Raw genomic sequence first — 20452 nt, 5'->3', positions numbered from 1 at the left:
TGTCTAGTGCGTAATTTAAATTGAGCCGCATCCAGGTGTTTATAGCGGGCAACAATTGGGTTGTAGTTGAAGTCAGTAGGAGTTTTTCTCAGTGGGGCAGTACAGTGTTCAGTGGGGGAGAGGATGTGGCACTATGGTCAGAGCTGCTGAATTTGGAACTGGGAACCAGGTTCAGCCTTAATAACCAGTCCACCAGACCACTCTCCTGTGAGAGCACAATCACATGCTAGACCTTAGAGGGCTTCGCAACACCTTACAAGTCCTGGTGTCTTCGCACCAGCAGGTGGACCCTAGAATGACAAGTGTAGGTTAACCTTCAAGTCTTGTCCACCACTATCTATACTGAAGTTCACCTCCAGTCTTGCGTGCAGGCCTATGAAGCAGCACACACTAGAACAACAGTCACTGAGGTCACAGGACCCTTGAGAACGGCCAGCTCTAGGGCAGTGCAACCAGTGTGACCGCACCGGGTGCTGACTTTAGGTGGAGGCATCATGTTTGCAAGTATATTATGGTTTTAAAAACGCTTGCTGCCTCCTTCCTGGACTCCAGCAATTTTCGGAAACAATAAAAATGTCATTATGACTCTGGTGATTAATGTTCTTCCTAGAGAGACATCAGATTTTTGTCTAGTGGAAGTTTTGACTAATGGAAAGGTAGCTCAGAGGGTTAATGTACCGGCTGCAAAGAACTAGCGCAATGCAGATCACAAAGTGCACATAATGTAAATAGGTCAGTGGGCTACAGCTTTTGTCAGAGAGATCCTTTTGTTACTTGCAGTTTATACGTTAAAATCCTAACTTAGAACAGTGAGCTATTAACTGTCATCTAAGAGCTGCATACAAACTGCAAGGTATAAATTAGAGTGTTATTTCCCCTCTCCCCCCCCCAGTCTTTGATTATCCTAATGGCCGTGTTCTTTTGGACAGAAATCAATTCTTATTATTAAGCAGAACCCCCAACCATGTTTTAAATTCCGGGTATTGTGTTTCTCCAGACCAATCCCTATAAAACTATATGGGCTACTAGTATGGTTGTCATGTGACTCCTACACCTTGTAGTCCTTAGTCTTATGTAACATTTTCTATACAGTGATTTACACACATATTGATTGTATCTGTGTAATGTGTGTGATGTAAAGTGCTCTGACACCCTACAATGGTATGAGTGGCACTGTAAATCAAATTAAATGCATCTGAGAGAGAGTGGTTATGGAAACTTGGGGGGCACAGTTAAAGGGTGGTAGTGAGGGAATCCATGGCAGAGGTGGTCATTGGGGGGCACTAACAAACATTAATGCACAGGACACCCCCAGTGCTATTGCTGGCCCTGCCCTTGAGGCCAGTCTGCCTCACCCATAGGTACCTCCATTGGCCTTGTTTCAGCAGTAGTAGCTGCAACTCACCAGGGATTGGCAATGCAGGATTTGCACGCACACCAAACTAAGTTCGCAAACTTACAGTCACCCGGCTTCATTCACAAGCACTTTTAACATGTGCTGCCTGCTGTGGGGCCACTGGAATTAATTATGCAGCAAAGGATGACAACATTATGCCGTAGTGTTGGCTAAATTATACATTTTAAAAAAGGCTGCAGGGTAATGCAGTATATTTTCAGATATTTTATTATTTTGACGTCTGTACAGATGCTAACAGTCTGTAGAAAGATTTTGCCTTATTAGTAGCAGTGTAACATACAAACTCAGCAGTGAGAAAAGTGACCAGTCAACCTTTACAATAGGCCATCCACTCCGCAGCAACACAAGTCACATTTTATATTAACTTTTGATATGTTTGAGCTACAAACAATTTATTAGTTTAAATGGTCAGATCATGCAGCAGATCTTGCATTATGAGGCAAATATGGTCGAGCCATAATTTTAGAGAAAACATTTGCAAACTAGGATATTTTGCCATTCATGTTTGAACTGCTGTTGTGGAAAAAGAGAGTAGTGCTGATGATAGAAACTTAATGGCTCGGAGACAAATGGCTTGTGTTTCCACATTTTATCGTATTTGGTACATTCTGTGATTAGAAGCATATCCCACATTGTGAATATATTTTAATGTCAATAACTCATTATAACCTTAAATAATCATGTGTATCCATTGGTTAATTAAACTGGGCAGTGAAATGCCAAACAAATACTAAGAATTGGGATGTCTGCGCATTCTGGCCACACCTCTGGCTCCACCCACAGATCCAATCCTTGGGTTATTCCCGCCCTTTGATTCTCCGCCCACTGTTCCCCTACTTTTTTTCCCCCACTTCGACCACTGTGTAAGACTCAGCATCCCTGGACCTGTGATGTGCCGCCACTGCGGGCGCCGCATGTGCCACTCATTTACGGTGCCAGGCTTCCGCATAAGGGAGCTGGCCATTATTGTATTGGGCACGTTGTCAGTTTGACATTGACTACACGTAGAGGGACTCTAAGTTTCTTTTAAAAAATATAGCTAACATTTGGACCTTTTACATTTTATTTTGTATAAATTAATTGAATGTGTGTAAAATTTAGCACTGCCCAGGGAATTCTAGTAAAGGGAGCACCCATGGGCGAATCACTAGCGTTTGTGATTGCTGCATTATTTATTAATAACTTTGACGTTGTGCCATAACTTTGGATAAAAGTTATCATGAATTCTAGCACCAAGAAGCTAATATTGGTAAATATGTGTGCTACAAATAATCCCTAACATACACTGTGCATACAGTATATTTAATCTGGTGCTTTAATCATAGGCTGTTTTAAAGTATTCTGATGAAAATCGAATCGTGCTGAAGACAGCCTTGATTGGTGTTGGATCGAGGACCCGGAAGTCTGCACACCTAGCAGACAGAGATAAAGCACCTTGTCAGAAAGTTTAGCGTTTTCCCTACAGGTGGTTTTTGTTGGCCTGTGGCAGGGTCAGTCACATGTCCTGGACTCCTGGCATTTAATTGAGTCTATCCCAGTTCTGCGCCCCAGTCTTTCTTATGCCCCACCTGGCACACATCATGTCGGAGGATTGTGATGACGTTAACATTTTGCCCCCCCCCCGGAAAAATTTCTGCGGACGCCCATGGACACGACATTCATTGTTATTCCACTAGTGCTGCCATCAGAATGTCTTCATCTACAGTTAGCTTTACATTAAACTATTATCTTTGATCGAATACTTTTATTGCTATTCATTTTAGGGTGACAACCCGGGCCGGACTGGCAGTAGTGGACACCTGGCCTCTCCCCTGTCGGCCGCCAGGGTGGGGACCAGTTTTGGTCCCCTGGGGGCAATTTTTGTTACCGGGGCCAGCAATATCGGCCCCCTGTAGCAAAATCAGTTGAAACCGGCTCTAGCAAACAGCTCGGCTGCACCGCCCCGGGGACCGGCCGAGCAGTTTGCCAGGGCCTGTTTCAGTTCCCAGTCTGGCCCTGGTGACAACACAGGGTAGGCTGGATATGCAAATAGAGAAGTTAGAGGTACCTTATGAATGTGTAGAAACGTACCCCTCTAAATTGATTCAATGTGTTACATTAACATAAAACATGCACAGCATGCTACACATCAGAGCAAATGTTAACACATGATTACCTACCCAATGCGGTTTTGTAGCTGTTACCAAAATTGAGCTAAAAGTACATTATTGTATTGCACACAGCACATCAACATTCCTATCTCGATCAACTTTACTTAGTTTACTTAAGACAAGGCCTGCTCATCTGTTTTATTGTGTATTTCATTTAAGGAAGGCTGTAATGTGGCTGTGGGAGTTTCTCAGTGTGAAATGAATGAGAGCAGGGATTGGGTTGCAAGGAGGAATGGTTACCCTTGAGCTGGCTGCCTTTTCTACATCCTGCAAACATATATAAGGCTACTTTGTAATAATCAGGATGATGGATATATTTGTTTAGCAGTTTCCGGAATTTTTAGGTAAATGTAATCGTAATTGGTCAATTAAATGAAATCATTTGTGTAAGGAATAATGTTTCCTTTGGATGTGTTTACTGGGTCTTAAGTGAGAAAAGCAAGCATTCTCTCTCCCCCCTCTTCACAAACGACGTCAATGTCAAGATAGATTTCTCATAGAGAACACATTGCGTTACAATTATAGCAGGTTCATCTAGAATGCCGTAAACAATAAAACAATTTATTGTGCCTTTTTTGCTTGTATTTTTCTGCTTTTTTTTTATAACGTTGTGGCTGTTTGTATATGACTTTTCTAACAATGATGATTTCCTTAACAAAGTTATTTATGGCGTGGTTGTTTAAACAGTTGTATTCATACAATGGGATGAAAAACATTCAATATTTACTTACACCACCACCTTTGTGATTTGCTTTCATGTAGATAATAAAAGATCTATTAAGAACAACGAATGCTAGAAGAAACAGAAAAATGTGTAAAATAGGCAGGATACCTACTCTTAAATAATTTTCTTCTTTTTGATTGCAGGGATTTGCGCTTGATTGATGTGGACGAGTTTCATAATCGTCATGATTCAATGGAGCTTGCAGTCTTCCAGAATTTAATTATGAGACACATTGAGCTGGCCAAAGAACAACTGCTTAAAAGGTGGGCTTAAATACAACCAGATTTCGTAAGAGGAGACAGGAAAGCAGAGAATGAGAGAAAACACTGATAGACAGCGAGACAATGACAACTTCTGCAGGGTTTTGGTCTAAAGCAAGGGTCTCAGATCTCTCAAAAAATAAGAGCTTCTGACATTTTAAAGTTTTTCTGAGATACATAAAATGTTCCTGCTGCTGCAGTACTGACAATATCAGATAATAATACATCTGAGCAGATGAACAGTGTTTAGACTCCCAGCACATCAAGCAGATTTACCAAAAGTAATGTCATATCTAACACCCGTTCAAGCAAGGGCTGTTTGCACCAAAGAAATAATGCCAAAAGAAAGATTAAATGACTCTGCAAGAATCGTATCAATGCAGTAATTTTGCAACGAAACTTCAGTTTACCATTTTCTCAAATCAAACACAATCTGCTATTACATATAAGCATAAAGAGGTGTAGGCAAAAAGTAGTTACCCAAACAAACACTTTCCCCTCTGTGGAAAAAAACCCTAATCTTTCCTTGAAAAATCAGTTTTCAATAGTTGCTTCTCATTTTTAACACGTGCTAGCGTACAATTGCCTCAAATCAAGAGATTCAGCCTCACTTGCCCATGCATTACCATTGCTTGCCAGGGATGGCCACCCCAAAAGCAATTTTACACACAGAATATCAAAGATGGCCAACATTATGCAAGGGGGAGACACCATAATGCCAAGACTGCCCATACTATGTCAACACTGGCTAACATTATACCAGAGATGGCTAACACTACCGTCATTGGGGCAAGAATATTCACAATATGTCAAGGGTGTCTGCCATTATTCCTGGGCTGATAATCACTGGAGTAACCTCGGTTAAGCCGAGGATGCACACAATATGCCCAGAATGGACATGATCATGCCAGGCTGCTCAGAATAATGCTATAGATACCATCAGTGTGTCGAGGATAGCCCTCATTAGGCTAGGAGTGGCTATCAATATGTAGAGTTAGGAACCATTAGGCAGGGATAACGGTTAAGCTAAGGATGCTCCACATATGTCTGCAATTGTCACTGTAAACCTTAAAATGTCAAGTAGTATCGCCATTGCTTTAGGACCAACATTACTTAAAAAGTGGCCAACATTATGCCAAGAATGGGCAGGAGTTTTCCAGAGATGACTCATTTATACCAGTATGGCACCGTATGTCATTGGCAGTTCCATATGCCAGGCATTGTCACCAGGTAGGGCTGCTCACTGTCTACCTGGAAGGCCATCAGACAAGGGACACTTATTCAAACACACTGACCCAGGCACACACAATGTTGAAATGCACTAACATACACATACGTATGCACGCATAGACACACAAATGCACAGGCGTTCATTTCATACACCAGTCCCCAGAGCAAGTGAGTCACCTATCTGTCTCTGCGCTCACTCTGGCTTCTGCGCGCACCCACTCCTGGGCTGCTCTTGCATCAGGACTGTACATGTTCACTATTTTGTATTAGCTGCCCCCTTCCATCCTCATGCCTCGTCTTTTTCAAATCCTGGTCATTGACCAGGTCAGTACACTACTTTTCCCAGGATAAAATCTCTACTATCAGTAGTTGTAGAACTTGCACCAGACTTTATACTTTGTGAAGGAGGTGGAGAAGGAACAGGCCATGTACTAAACGGATCCCTTATGAGGTCCCCTTTATGCCTTGCCTACTAAAGTAGCTGGAGAAAGATTGGACTCCGGGGAGGTTCCAAACATTGTAACCCAAAAGGCTTGAAGTAAATGAGGGGCTTAGACATCACACAAAAAACAGCCAACTTAACTCTTTATGATTCAGGCAGAAAACGACTGTTAGCAAACCCATCTTAACTGTGGGGTACCCATGTGAAGGCTTTGATAAGACCCTCAGTGCACCCGGGAAATAAAATTCATCCAGGAAGAGAAGAGCTCCCTGTCTGTGAGGGGTAATTGAGATGGGTAGGTAAAGGGTATATGAGATAGCTAGCAGGAACTGGCCACAGTGCTCATCGCCCTGCCAAGAGGATATCTTCTATTATCTTTTTCAGAGTCTCCACTATACTACCACTATATACTTAAGATCTCAGCCAATAAAAAAAGAAAAATGAAAAATCCACATCAAATGCGGTACATATATCAAAAACAAATCTTCTGTATGTACATTATAACCGAATTCAGGTGCAGGTGAATGGAAGAAAGTACAACAGTCAAAACAAATGAGATTTACAAAGTTGATGACATTTTTAAACAGATGCTCGCTTATCTCTTTGCCTCGAAGAGCAGGCTTTGTTTCTGGTCCATTGTGATCTTTCAAGCATGACTTAGCAGTGTAGGAAAAGAACTGGTTACCCTGCTTTGGACTAGGGCCAGTAGATTTAGATTTCCATCTATTCTTGGTCCTTTTTAAAATAATGTAAATGGGATAAACCATAGGTGATAAGACCTTCCTATTCTTATCTGCATCAGAATACTGCCTCACCACTGAAATCTCCTAAAAGTGGATACTACAAGTGCCCGTATATTACATAACACAAAGCCAGGAACCTATTATAGGAGTGAAAGGGAAGATGCAGGTATGAGGCACAGGTCTGACCTAAGAGGAATACCAGTCCTCCTTGCACAAGTACACACAAGATCACACAATGCATGCTATGAATGGTGGCCTATGTAGTATCTTCAGTTCATTTAAGTACACATGCACACTTGTAACGCAGCTCTCTGAATGTCTCACGCTAAGTTCTGAAGAGACTAGAGTGGGATTTATCATTTGGTGGATGGGTGGTCTGTCAAAAACGTGATGGCTATCCCGACCACCTTTTTACGGGTGCATTATATCTTAAAACCCTTATAGTAAGGCGGACTGGATAGTCGTCAAGTTTTTGACTAGGTAATATCTGCCATATTCTTAATCAATCACTTAATCATCATCTCCAACTCATTTATTCTCCTGACATGTGAATGTTCAAAACATTCAGCTGGATTCACACTGACGCCTGGATTTTGGACAACCTCGAATCATCAACTGAAGCTATGCCGTTATTGAATCCGAAGCGTCACTTACCCTTCCAGTCCTCCTAACTAAGCCTGTTCATGTTTATGTACCCTAGTTATCATTCTGATTGTGTAGCAAAGGAAATAATCAATTGCTCCTCTACCCCTCTAATAATTTAATAAAGCCCAGGGAAGCTGGGATATTTTCATTTTAACAAGCTACCAGTTTAGTCTCTGGTCATGAAAGTCTGCAGCGATGAGTGAGTGTGGTTAGACTCATGCTCCACATCTTTAAAGTTGGTAGACTACTCAAAAGCGACATCAAACACCTGCATGCTGCTCACATTGTGTGTTTGTCTGAGTTGGTCAAGTCAAGTAGGGCTTTCTCGGATACAAAAAACAGATAGTTACACCGTTGCACTGATGAAAACATATGGTAAGTTTGCAAGACTTTCTTCTGCACCTTCCATCTTAGGAAGTAACGGCTTCGAGACACATTGGTTTAGTGAATGGAAGTAGGGCTAGCTATGGCCAAAACATGACAAGAGTAATATAACCTAGAGCGAGGGCTGCAGGATTAGACCTATTTAGAATGGTGGAAGATGGGGCAGACACAGGTGGGAGAGGTGAGCAAACGATTAGAGAGGAGAAGAAATGGATGATAAAAAATGGGAATGTGCATACGTGATTAGAAACTGGAAGAAATTAAACCAGTTTTTGAACACTGAGTAAAATACAAAGTAATAAGACACTGAGTAACAGAGTAGAGCAAACTTGAAAAGAACAGAAGAAATTAAGCAGACCAAGAAAAAACTAGGTACGGCTCATTTTATATTCTATATTTGTTGTGCTCCCAGTTTCTGCCTATGTTCCTGATTGATTCAGTCTTTCTAATTGAAGGAGGAGTGTGGAGAAAGCTTGGTTGAGCATCTGCTAGTGATCCTGACTTGGATTATTGGAAAATATATTAATTTTTTAAGATCATCACTAACAGAACAAAAATATCTTTTTTATTTTAAGATGGTTTCCTGAAGTGCAAAATATCTACTACCAAGGAAACAAACGGAAGCAAGTGCCAAGTAACGCCAACAGTGCCAAACTAGAATCTTTCTTCAACACTGCTGCTGCTTTGATGACGACACAACTACAAAGTTTAGCCCTGCTCTCCATTCAGGACTATACTGATTTGATTGTCCAGTCTCCGGTAAGTAAGATCTGCTGGTACTAAAAACAAAGTGATATCCATTTTAAAAATAGGTATTTTTTCATGTTGTAATGTGAGGCAAGGATAACTCTTTTAATGTTGAGTAGTTGGTTAGAGCCTGAGATTGTTGAGATTTTAAAGGTGGATTTACTCTTTTTGTAAAAAAGCATTGGCTAAGCCAATAAATGTAATGTGGTAAAACGCACAAACACAAGCATGTAAAAATTCTGTTTGCCTGAGCTTACCGTATTAAAGCCAGACCTGTTGGCTTTCACAATGCTTGTTGTTAGACCGGGTGTCCTTGACGTGTTTTCCCTGACGTTTTACCTTCTGACTTCCTAATTTGCTGACTTTGTGTCTGCTGACTTTAGGATTATGAGCACTTTACCACAGTCTAATCAGTGCTAAAGTGTATATGCTCTATACTCTAAACATGGCAACATTGGCTTATTGACAATTGGCATGTTTAATTTGCTTGCAAGTCCCCAGTAAAGTTCACTATATGTTCCCAGGGCCTGTAAATTAAATGCTACTAGTTGGTCTCCAGCACTGATTGTGCCACCCACTCAGTAGCCCTTTAAACAAGGCTCAGGCCTGCTATTGAAGAGCCTGTGTGTGCAGTTTTAAACTGCCATTTCAAGTTGGCAAATTAAACTAATTGTCGGCACAAACCTTCCTTTTTATTACATGTAAGACCCCCTCTAAGGTAGGCCCTAGGTAGCCTCAAGAGTAGAGTGCAGTGTGTTTAAAAGATAGGACATGTACTATTGAGTTTTAGATGTACTGGTAGTGAAAACTGCTAAATTCGATTTTTTTCCTGGAGAAAGCTCTGAGCCCGTAAATTTTCATATCTCTTTGTCCAATAGACCTTTGTAGTTGCTGGCGAGGTAAAAGGAAGTTAACATCAATTTCAATCACAGCAACAAATCTAATGTAGATACACAATAAAGCAAGGACTACTAGATGAAGTTAGAGGGATTTATTGCAAACTGAGAAGCTAATATAATGAGTCTCAGATGCATATAGTTATAAATGAAATATCACCAGAATAAATATGAATCTACTCATAAAATTCAGTCTAAACAATAAAAAGCAAACTAGAAACTCTGTGGCAGCAATGCAAAAGATGAGGAAGAGGATTCGAAGATTAACATGCAAGATCCAATACTCCTGCCTAGTCATTAATAAATCTAAAGAAATCTAACTTCTCCTACTTTATTCTAACATTCGGGGAGCCCTAAATGAATCAAATAAGCCAGGTCAGGTATCCATATAATGGAGACTCGAATACAAGTGCTCCAAATTTAAAGAATATTGTGTAGCATGATGTTAAACTCTGAGAGCACAAAAGCCATCTCTTGAAGCCCTAAACTTATCTGCTCCTAACTATGTAACATAAAAGTACACAAAGCATTCAAGGTAATCCACATCATTGTCTCCTGTACATTTTCATCTCCTTCAGTAGCAATTGGCAATTTCCTCCTTTTCTCCCACACCTCCAAATTGGAACATTTGATCAACCTTGAGCATCCTTTTCTCTGCCATGAGAACCTGTTTCCAGCTTTGTAAACGTACCTTCTTCTTGCTAAACATTTCCTGCTGTACTTTGCTATTGCTACAATACACAATGCCTTTTCACTAGTTAATGAAGCCTTGAGTATGCAACTGCAGAGGCGAGAATATGTAAGCAAACAGTTCTCATGTGAAAATTTAAACATTGAAACCCAAAAACTTAAGGCCTTTGGTTTCACTAAGTTAGCATAACAATTAATGGGCACTTGATATCTGGATATATGTGCACGTATGGTCACAAAGTCAATATGTTAAAATGAACACTCTTTAGATTGGAAAATCAAGGCTAACAATATACTAGACACAAGTCTGAGAGTTACACATAACATAAAAAACTCAAGAGTGCTCTTGTGACCAGTCTATTATTCAACATAATGCAGAGGTCTGTAATCACAAAAAACTTTATGGACCTCTCGCTCACAAATCACCAAAAGACTTAAGAGCAGTGGCTCCATTCTTCTTCGAGCAGTGAAGTTTGTGTAGTTTAGTGCATATTGGAAATAAATGAGGATGGATCTCGCTATCCAAGGGCGCTTTTGTTGCAAATAAAAAAGCAAATCCCCTTCTCTTTCCTTTTACCAGTATATGAGGTTTGGGACACCCAGTGGTGGAAACGTTTCCAGAAAGGTATTAAGGAGGCAAATGAGGACAAAGAAAAAAAAATAAAACTTGTAAGAGGTCCACGAGAGCACTTTTGAGTTATTTATGTTATGTGGTACTGCAGTAAAGTGTTATCACGTTTTGTATTTTTTGATGTATACTAAAACATATTAATGTGTTTGAAAATTGTTTGAAGGTGGTCCTCAAGACAAGCACAGATGTATATTACAACTGTTTGAATTATTATGAAGTAGATGTGAATAAATACACAGGTCAAGGCACTTCATTTACTTGACCCAGAATCTAAAGTATCATTGGTTTAAAAATGTCAGCTAGGGTGACTAGGTCTATGTACTTTTAGAAAGTTTGCATTTTCTTACTTTAACCATTCTGTGTCTCTGCCTGTCTCTGAAGATGCATCTGGGTTAGGGTGACAGCTGGGCATTGTACATTTCCTCTAGACAGTCACACAAAGGGATCTGGGGTGTAACATTTGCATCCTCATAGCCCATCACCAGGCTGCTTGGCCTTCTTGACGTACGTTGTACGTTGGGAGGCAGGAGCGGACAGTTGCACCTGAATACGGCTGTGCCTTTCCCCACACAGAGCTGCAACCCCCCCCCCCGTATTGTGCCTGAAAGACAGGGAATTTTGTGATATTCAAAGGCCTCCTTTATGTCTCCCCCACTACAAAGGCATATTTGGTATAAGTACTGGACCTCTGACACAACCAAAGCAGAACTTTACTGGAACCAATGACATTCAGCCTAGAAGATGAACTGCTGGCTGTGCTGCAGGAGTGCCACTTTGCTACTGGCTTTGCTGTGTTGGCCTGCTGATTGCTGTGCTATAGGAGGGACTGCCACTTTGTCACTTGGTCTGCTGTGTTGGCCTGCTGCTTCTTGTCTTGGAGTGAGAGGGACTGCGCTTGCTCTCTACATCCTTTAACTCCAGATTCTCCAAGGGCTTTCTGGCTTGCCTCCTGTTTTCAAGAAGTCTCAGGGTCACAAAAAACATCTGCAACTCTTTTGGTGCTGCTGGACTCTGCAATCCGTGAGTCTTACCCTTGCCTGAGGTGGTGCCACCTTTAGTCCTGGGCCTTGGAAGTGGGTTCTGCAGCAGATTTGCTGCAAAAACCAGCGCATCAACATGACTGCACAAGAGAAATCGACATAGCGCTGTTCGACACCGAAGCAGTACTGAATAGATGATTACACAGCTCCCGACTGCCAGGCTCACAGATGACACATCGCCAATCCTGCTCGGCTCGATGACGATGCAGAACCGATCCTTCAACACCGTCTGCAAAACTCAATGATATGACAGTGATCAGACTGCATGAATCGTAACTGACGCATCTTATTCTTGGCATTGACACATTGCGCCACATATGTTACTTTTTCAGTGGACCCTGTATGGGTTCTATAGCCGGCCCGCCCTCCATCGCAATCGGCCTGAACTTTGGATTTGTACTAGTCCCTCGCGACCTCAAGTAACCTATTGACTGCTAGTGACTTCTAAGCACTATTTTCACATTTAATCTTTAAAGATTAATATCTTGAGTTCTTCTTTTTTTATTTTTGCCGTTTTGGTATTGTTTTAATCAGATAAATATACTCTATTTGTCTAAACTGTTATTGAGTCTTTGTGGTGTCTTCATCGAGTTACTGTAATTAAGGTGTGCACAAACACTTTACATATTGCCTCTTAAATAAAGCCTGACTGCTATGTGGCAAGCTACCATTGGGCGAGCACAGATTAACTTAGGTTGTGTGTCTGACTTATCCTGACTAGAGTGATGGTCCCTACTTGGACAGGGTGCATGCTTCTGCTAACTACAGATCCCATTTCCAACACTTGTTCTATTACTGATGGCACACACACATTAGGGCCAATGCACAAAAGCATTTATGAGTATGGAAAGTAGTAGTACAGGAGACTCTTTTATGAGCTTTTTACATGCCATTGTGAATCTGCCCCTAACATCCTACTCTTTATTAGTAAAAGTGCAAAGATGGCACAGTCCTTTCTATTTGGCTTATTGAATATGAAATGAAATGATGAAATGTTTACGCACTTGTATAGCGCACGACTACCCGTAGGCATCTCGGCGCTTGTACGAATACCGCCGAGGAACCCTTCCTGGCCTTTCCCTGAGAGGAGCCCACTCCTGGGCACCCCCAAGGTGAAGTCAGGCATCCTCAGCGTTGTTGGGGCCGTTGTAGAGATTAAGCAAGCTATTGGCCAGAGGTGCAGAGTGGGACTCATGATTAGAATAGGCACCGAGGCGAGAATTATCAGGTCCGAGGAAATTGAGCCCGAGACCCGCCGAGGCGGGAATTGAACCCTGGTCCCAGCCAGACTATTGCATCAGGGTCTGCCGCTCTAACCATTGAGCCACACTTCTCTACAATATGAATAATCCTTGAACTATTTTATTTTGTTTCCATGTTAGTTCTTTTGGGGACAATTCACAAAGGTTAAAGCACATGAAAGAGTAATACAGTAGTACTACTTTATGTACTAGAAAATGCCTGTGTGAATAAGCCTCTGTGTCTCTCTCAAACATACTCATTTTACCCTTTTTCCTACATACAGGCAAACACATGGTAGTGGTAAAGATGTTAAATTGTAGCGACGGCGTTATTAATGCTAGTGGTGGTTTTAATGGTGACAGTAATTGCAATTGTGGTGTTAGTCGTGGAAATGGTTTTGGTGGTAGTGGTGAGGCATTACGATTTCAAGATATTAAGATACATTAACACTGTGTAACATTTTGGTAAGCATTACCATGTTTGGTGGCTGTTGGACACTCTCCATACCAAGTAAATGGCTCACAAAATACAACAGTGGAATTGCCAGGTGGTCAGGATTGAAAAGAAACGAGTAGTTCAGGAAGCAGATTTTAGGAGCTACTAGGCACAGGTGGCTCAAAACGTTAGCAGAGCGTAATATGCACCACATGGAAACACATACAAGGAGGGTGAGCCGAGTAGAATCCAGGACTACCATGACCCATGGGGGGGGTGGGGGTGGGGGGAGTAGGCCATGAGCGGGGTTCTTGCAAGATGCTGAGACGTCTATTTTAGGATAAAACGGCCCCAATGTATAAACACACAAATCCTTTTAGGGCAGAAATCTTAAGGTCAAGTGCATTCTAGTAATGAAAAAAAAACATTTGAAAAAGGTTGTTGAACTAAAAATAATAAATAAAAAGCATCATTTCCTGCATAAAATATATGCATACAGCAAATAATTGAATTTGTGGGGGTTAAGTTTACTTTTCAGATGTTAAGCAGTTCCTCATGTATTGTAATCAGAATATTTGAGACCAAACAACCAATATAGCAAGATGTGAGAGAAGTATACGTTTGTGGGGAGTTGCAAGATGTGATTGACAAATTCTCAAAGCAGTGGCTGGAGGGTGCTGACCCAAACAAGCTGATAGCTATGGGAGGGTGACCCAAAGCCCACTTTCTGTATTGGAAAAAAAGAGAGGCACTGTTCAGAAAGACAGACCTAAAAAGAATAGTTTTTCCAGGTATTTTAATCTACAGATGAAACGCATTTAATTTGAATAAAGTATGAATTACTTGTCAGCTGCAGTGTTAAAATGGTACCGTCAATATCTGATTATTTCTGATTTCATTGTTTAGCAAAAACATGCAAATTTTGTATTTTTTTCTTTCAGAATTCCATCCGGGCCTTTGAACATTCAGGTTTCATTATGAGACTGGTTCTTGACAATGGCTCAATTGTGTTTGAACCAAACTTCGAAGACTATGAAATCGTTTTGTTGAATGTTTATGATGTAATGATAAAAGCCGTCAGTCTAGTGCCAAGGGTTGAAACTAAGCTCTATTCTGAATGGGTAAGAGATTGGTTTACTTGTTTTGACTTTTGGAATGGTTTTCATCTTGTTTTATTATCGCAATCATTATAAGATCTAATTTTTCAGATGCTAAGTTGACAAATGTTAAAAGACTAGGAGCAAATAAAAGAGCCAAAATCTCAATGAGTTGAAAGGCCCGTGAGTAACAAGTATTGTCAAAACCAATAGATCGTGCCTTTTGTTTGTAATTTTAAATCAAAATACAACTTCATTGATTGGCAATTTTGTGTGTAGTGCACTGCTCACATAGAGAAGTAAAGAATGGGTAGAAATTAGTTATTTACAGATCACACGTTTAGAAATATTAGAGTGCATTTTATGTCAATAGGGAAATGTCAGAAATGGATTTCACACATGATGTGATGAGCAAAGAATTATGCTTATTGTAAGGACAAATAAAACTCAGGAAAATCAGGGGCTAGATTTTAATTGGAGAAGGATCAGGATAAGGAGTGGTAAAGTGGTAGAATGTTGAGAACCCTGATGCTGTAAAACATTGGGAGACCATGGGGTACATATTAATGGGAGCCCCACCCACACAATGCAGATGGCATCTCTCTTACATAGGCCACTCCTTCATGGCTCTTCATACTCGGAACCGTGCACTCACAACCTTTGTTTACTTCCTGACACTATCCCATTACTAAAGCAATACCAAGCAAGCACAGGTGACAAGCGCTGCCGTGTAATTAATATCTTTGTATGGGTGTGAAATAGTTGTGTTGATTCTGTAAATAGCATACATTAATATTATCCGTATAATCCAATGTAAAAAGTACATAGCAACTCTTATAACAGCGCGTCTTATATATATATTGCCCATTAACCTTATACAAAACACATATCTATTATACACTCATACATCGTATTTTACACAATAAAAACATATTTTTCAAACTAATTTTAATTATAACACAACAGAGTAATTTTGTGGTGTATATACATTTCATGTAGGATGGTAATTTCTAGAGCCAGCACTATTTGTTCTCTTTTTCATCAATTTGAAAGCCACATTTCTTTGCTTGTTTTCTAATTCTGATAGATACATCTGCCGTGTGGATTCCTCACCTTGTGAATATCACCCTTGCGTCAGCAACGTTCGGAATTTTTCTTCGTAGCACGCCGGCGTGGACGACGTCATAGGAGCACGGCATCGCGCGCGACTCCGTCTGACGTCACCGACTCCTTATTAGGCCCACGTCGGCGTGATGACGTCAGTTCCCTTTTTTCCGCGTCTCCGACGCTAACGGTTTTCGGGATCTTCTTGATACTTAGTATCTGGCTATTATTTAATCTTTACTGTTTCTCCTTTGCGATTTGTTTCTTCATCGAGGATGTCGTCGAGGAAGACAGGATTTAAACAATGTGGGACTTGTGCCCGCATGATGTCAATCACCGACCCACATAGCGATTGTTTGTGGTGTCTGGGTTCAGACCACGACGTCAAGAACTGTCGATCTTGTTTTAAGATGAACCCGAAGGCGCTTCGAAAGCGTGAAGCAAAACTACTTCTCGCGAAGGTAAAGGGAAGAGATGCTGGGAGATCTTCGAGGTCGACGTCGAGACGCTCGAGATCGAAAGAAAAGTCTCGATCGAAGTCGAGGTCGGCGTCGAGGTCCAGAGCGGAGTCGAGATCCAAAGCGAGGTCGTTGGTCCAGAGAGAGATCAAGATCGAGATCGAAGTCGACTTCGGGTCACGCTTCGAGCTCCTCGAAGAGAAAGCACAAGAGGAGGAAGCACAGCTCAAAGCATCATTCGGAGAAGGAATCTTCAGATTCGAAGAAGAAGTCTCACAAACACCATAAGGACTTCGTTTCTCCTTCTCCTGCTCAGTCCATCGGAGGTTCCCCGACTCCGGAACCGGATCCGGAACCTTTACATTCTTTGGAACATGAGGAAGAAGAAGAGGTAGTTCCTAAAACTCCGACTCCGATGGAGACTCCTGTGGACCAAGAGGGTCAAAATGAACCTGTGTCGGATCGACCTCCTTTAGAGCATCCGGTAGGTTCGTACCCTCCCTTTCCTGGTCCTGGTCAGGACCCCTCGCATTTTCTCAATGCGATGTTTGGGGTGTATTCCAGAGCGATGTACCCCACTGGAGCACCTGTTGGTCCCATGGGTCCATTATCATACAATTTGGGCATTCCTCAGTCGTACGCCCCAGCTCCATTTATGCCTTTTATGCCGGCGCCTCTTACACCTTGGCTCGGTACGGCACCACCGAGGTCTTCGACTCCGCATGCGGCTTCGCCGACTCCGGATCGACCTCGTAGTTTGGATCGAGGTTCCACACCTGTCCGTGAGTCTCGTCCTTCGGCTGCCCCGACTCCTCGCTCGACGTCGAATCCGGCGCCGTCGGAGTCGTTACCGAATCCGTCGACTTCGATTCGAATAGAGTGGTCGAGACGAAGGGCTCAGCGTCTTCTGGAAGAAAAGGGAGATGAAGATTCAGATGTGGAAGAGGGTGAACTTCTTGATCATGATGATGACTTTGAAGACCTACGTGATGCTAGTGGTCTGGAACTCTCTCCTGAGTGGGGTTTACCTTCAGCTTCTGATGCTCCTTCTAGGGACGTGGCACCCTATCACGTCGTTATTAGGAAGGCTGCAGATCTTCTCAACTTGAAACTGCCCACGATTGAGTATAAGCCCAACATACTTCCTGAAGTTTTACACTCTCCCTCTTCTATTGTTGAACCTACGTTACCGTTCACTGATGCCTTATCAGATCCAATAAAAGAGATCTGGAAGAGACCATTATCTGCTCCTGCGGTTTCAAGATCTGTTGCAAGGCGCTACAGGGTGGCTCCTGGTGACCCTGAGTTTCTTTCTTCGCACCCCTCTCCTGAAAGTCTTGTGGTGCAGGCGGCATGTTCTAACAGGGCTGCAGGCTCTTTCCCTCAAGTGCCGGCGAACAAAGACTCAAAAAAGTTAGATCAGTCTGCAAAGAAGACTTTCTCTTCAGGGAGCATGGCTCTAAATCCACTAATGCTACTTGTCTTTTAGGAAGATATGTCCATGCATTGATGGATTCTGTGAAGCAGTTATCATCTAAGCTTCCTGAGGAGGATAGAAAGAACTTTAATGAGGTGGTCTCAGACACTCAGGCTGCTGCACGCATGGTTATTCAGAGTGGCATGGACACGGTTGATTCTGTTGCCAGGATTATGGGCTCTTCTATTGCGACCAGGAGGGCCGCGTGGTTAAAATCCTCTGATTTCTCTGCGGATGTGCAATCTACGTTGCTGGACTTGCCTTTTGAAGGGACTGGCCTTTTTGGTAAAAAAGCGGATGTCGCCTTGGAAAGGTTTAAAGATAGCCGTGCTACTGCAAGATCCTTGGGTCTCCAGATGAGAGGGTCGACAACTAGAAAGTTTAGAGGCTTTGGTAGATCCTCTTTTCGTCCCTTCAGACAAGGCCAACAACAACAGCAGCAACAGCAGAACCCTCTGTATAAGTCCTATAGAGGTAGACAGAAGGGTCGTGGACGTGGGCGTCAAATCTCCTCTTCCTCCACTTCCTCCAATAATACCCAACCCCCACCCGCATCAGCAAAGCAGCCCTAGATCCACCATTCTGGATCATGTGGGGCCAGTAGGGGGTCGGCGTACTCATTTTCTATGAGATTGGGAATCGGTTACATCAGATCTTTGGGTTCTCAATCTCGTGGAAAATGGGTATGCACTTCCCTTTCAGGAGTTCCCTCCCAATTACCCTCCTTGCCAAGGTTATTGTTCGGAGGACCACCTGCTGCTCCTGCAGGAAGAAGTCCTGGCTCTGCTCCGAAAGGGTGCAATAGAAGTGGTCCCAGAGCAGGAGAGGGGTCAAGGATGCTACTCCCGGTATTTCTTGATACCCAAGAAGGATGGCAGGCTTCGGCCAATCCTGGATCTCAGGATTTTGAACCTCTTTCTCAAACAGGAGAAGTTCAAAATGCTCACCCTTGCTCAGGTTCTTCAAGCGCTGATGGAAGAAGACTGGATGGTGTCGATCGACTTGCAGGATGCGTATTTTCACATTCCCATTCTGAAGTCGCACAGAAAGTATCTCCGTTTTACGGTGGGATCGCAGCACTACCAATTTGCGGTCCTTCCGTTTGGGCTTACTACTGCGCCTCGAGTTTTCACCAAGGTGATGGCAGTGGTGGCTGCGCATCTCAGGAGATCGGGGATACCTGTGTTCCCCTATCTGGACGACTGGCTGATCAAAGCGGAGTCGCCGGAGAAGGTGCTCCATCATCTGCAGGAGACAACTCAGTTGTTGCACAGGTTGGGTTTTTCGATCAATGTACCCAAGTCTAACCTGGTGCCCTCCCGGCGCAACCTGTTCATAGGTGCGGTACTGGACACTACTGTATGTCGTGCATTCCCTCCACCTCAAAGGATTCATGACATACAGGAGATGATTCCTTTATTCTACAATGGAGCGGTTGTTCCAGTCCTGAAGGTCCTTCGTCTGCTCGGTCTGATGGCTTCTTGCATTCTGTTGGTCAGTCATGCACGCTGGCACATGAGGGCACTCCAGTGGTGCCTCCGCAGGCAGTGGTATCAACACAACGGGGATCTCAGGGAGTCAGTGAGGATCTCCAGAGAAGCTGCGGCGGATCTGTCTTGGTGGGGCGTGGAAGGCAATCTGTCTCAAGGAAAGCCTTTTCAACTGCCTCCATCAGTGGCCACAGTGATAGCGGATGCATCCACTCTCGGGTGGGGTGCTCATCTAGGGGACCTGGAGGTCAAAGGGCTTTGGTCTCCAGAGGAAAGGTTGCTTCATATCAACCTTCTAGAATTGCGGGCGATACGTTTAGCGCTGAAGGCCTTCCTCCCTTCCCTTCGCGGTCAGTCGGTTCAGGTCCTGACGGACAACACGACCGCGATGTGGTACATCAACAAGCAGGGAGGAGTAGGGTCGCAGTGTCTCTGCAGAGAGGCTCTGCGTCTCTGGTCCTGGGTTCAGGACCACCAGATTTGTCTGATGGCAAATCATCTGGCCGGGGTTCTGAACGTTCGTGCAGACAGTCTCAGTCGGCAGTTCTCTGCCGACCACGAGTGGAGGCTTCACCCGGAGGTGGTTCACGACATCTTTCAGATGTGGGGTGCTCCTCGGGTGGACCTGTTTGCCACTTGCGAGAATGCTCACTGCCTGTCATTCTGCAGTCTCCAGTATCCGTTGCAAGGAGCCTTTGAGTTGGGGAAATCAACTCCTTTACGCGTTTCCTCCCATACCCTTGATTCCTCGGGTTCTGAGGAAGATTCGCCAAGACCGGGCCCAAGTCATATTGATCGCCCCGGATTGGCCAAGAAGGGTGTGGTACACAGACCTTCTCCACCTCTCCTCTCACCCGCCGCTCCGTCTCCCTCACAGGGCAGACCTCCTCTCTCAGATGGAGGGGCAGGTTCTACACCCCCACCTCCAGACATTACACCTTCATGCCTGGAGATTAAACGGGGCAACTTGAGTTCTTTTTCTCTCCCTCACGATGTGGTGGATGTCATTCTTTCTGCCAGGCGTGACACCACTAAGTCCATTTATTCCTATAGGTGGTCTAAATTTGTTTCTTGGTGCAGGGAGAAGGATGTTGACCCTTTGAAGGCTCATTTATCTGTCATTTTACAATTTGCTCTTTCTCTGGCGCAG

General features: G+C 43.2%; 1 protein-coding gene across 1 annotated transcript in view; it reads left to right on the top strand.

The window, feature by feature from the left end:
- Positions 1–20452, top strand: part of DNAH7 (dynein axonemal heavy chain 7) — a 2019015-nt gene that overhangs the window by 226847 nt on the left and 1771716 nt on the right. Inside the window, exons 9-11 of the mRNA XM_078680414.1 lie at positions 4435–4554; positions 8571–8754; positions 14618–14797. Coding sequence (XP_078536540.1) covers positions 4435–4554; positions 8571–8754; positions 14618–14797 — 484 coding nt within the window. The remainder of the gene's footprint in view (positions 1–4434; positions 4555–8570; positions 8755–14617; positions 14798–20452) is intronic.

Source organism: Lissotriton helveticus, chromosome 3_1 (genome assembly GCF_964261635.1).
Source record: "Lissotriton helveticus chromosome 3_1, aLisHel1.1, whole genome shotgun sequence".
NCBI lineage: Eukaryota > Metazoa > Chordata > Amphibia > Caudata > Salamandridae > Lissotriton > Lissotriton helveticus.
Note: the sequence above shows the minus strand (reverse complement) of the source record. Positions and strands in the feature narration are given on the sequence as shown.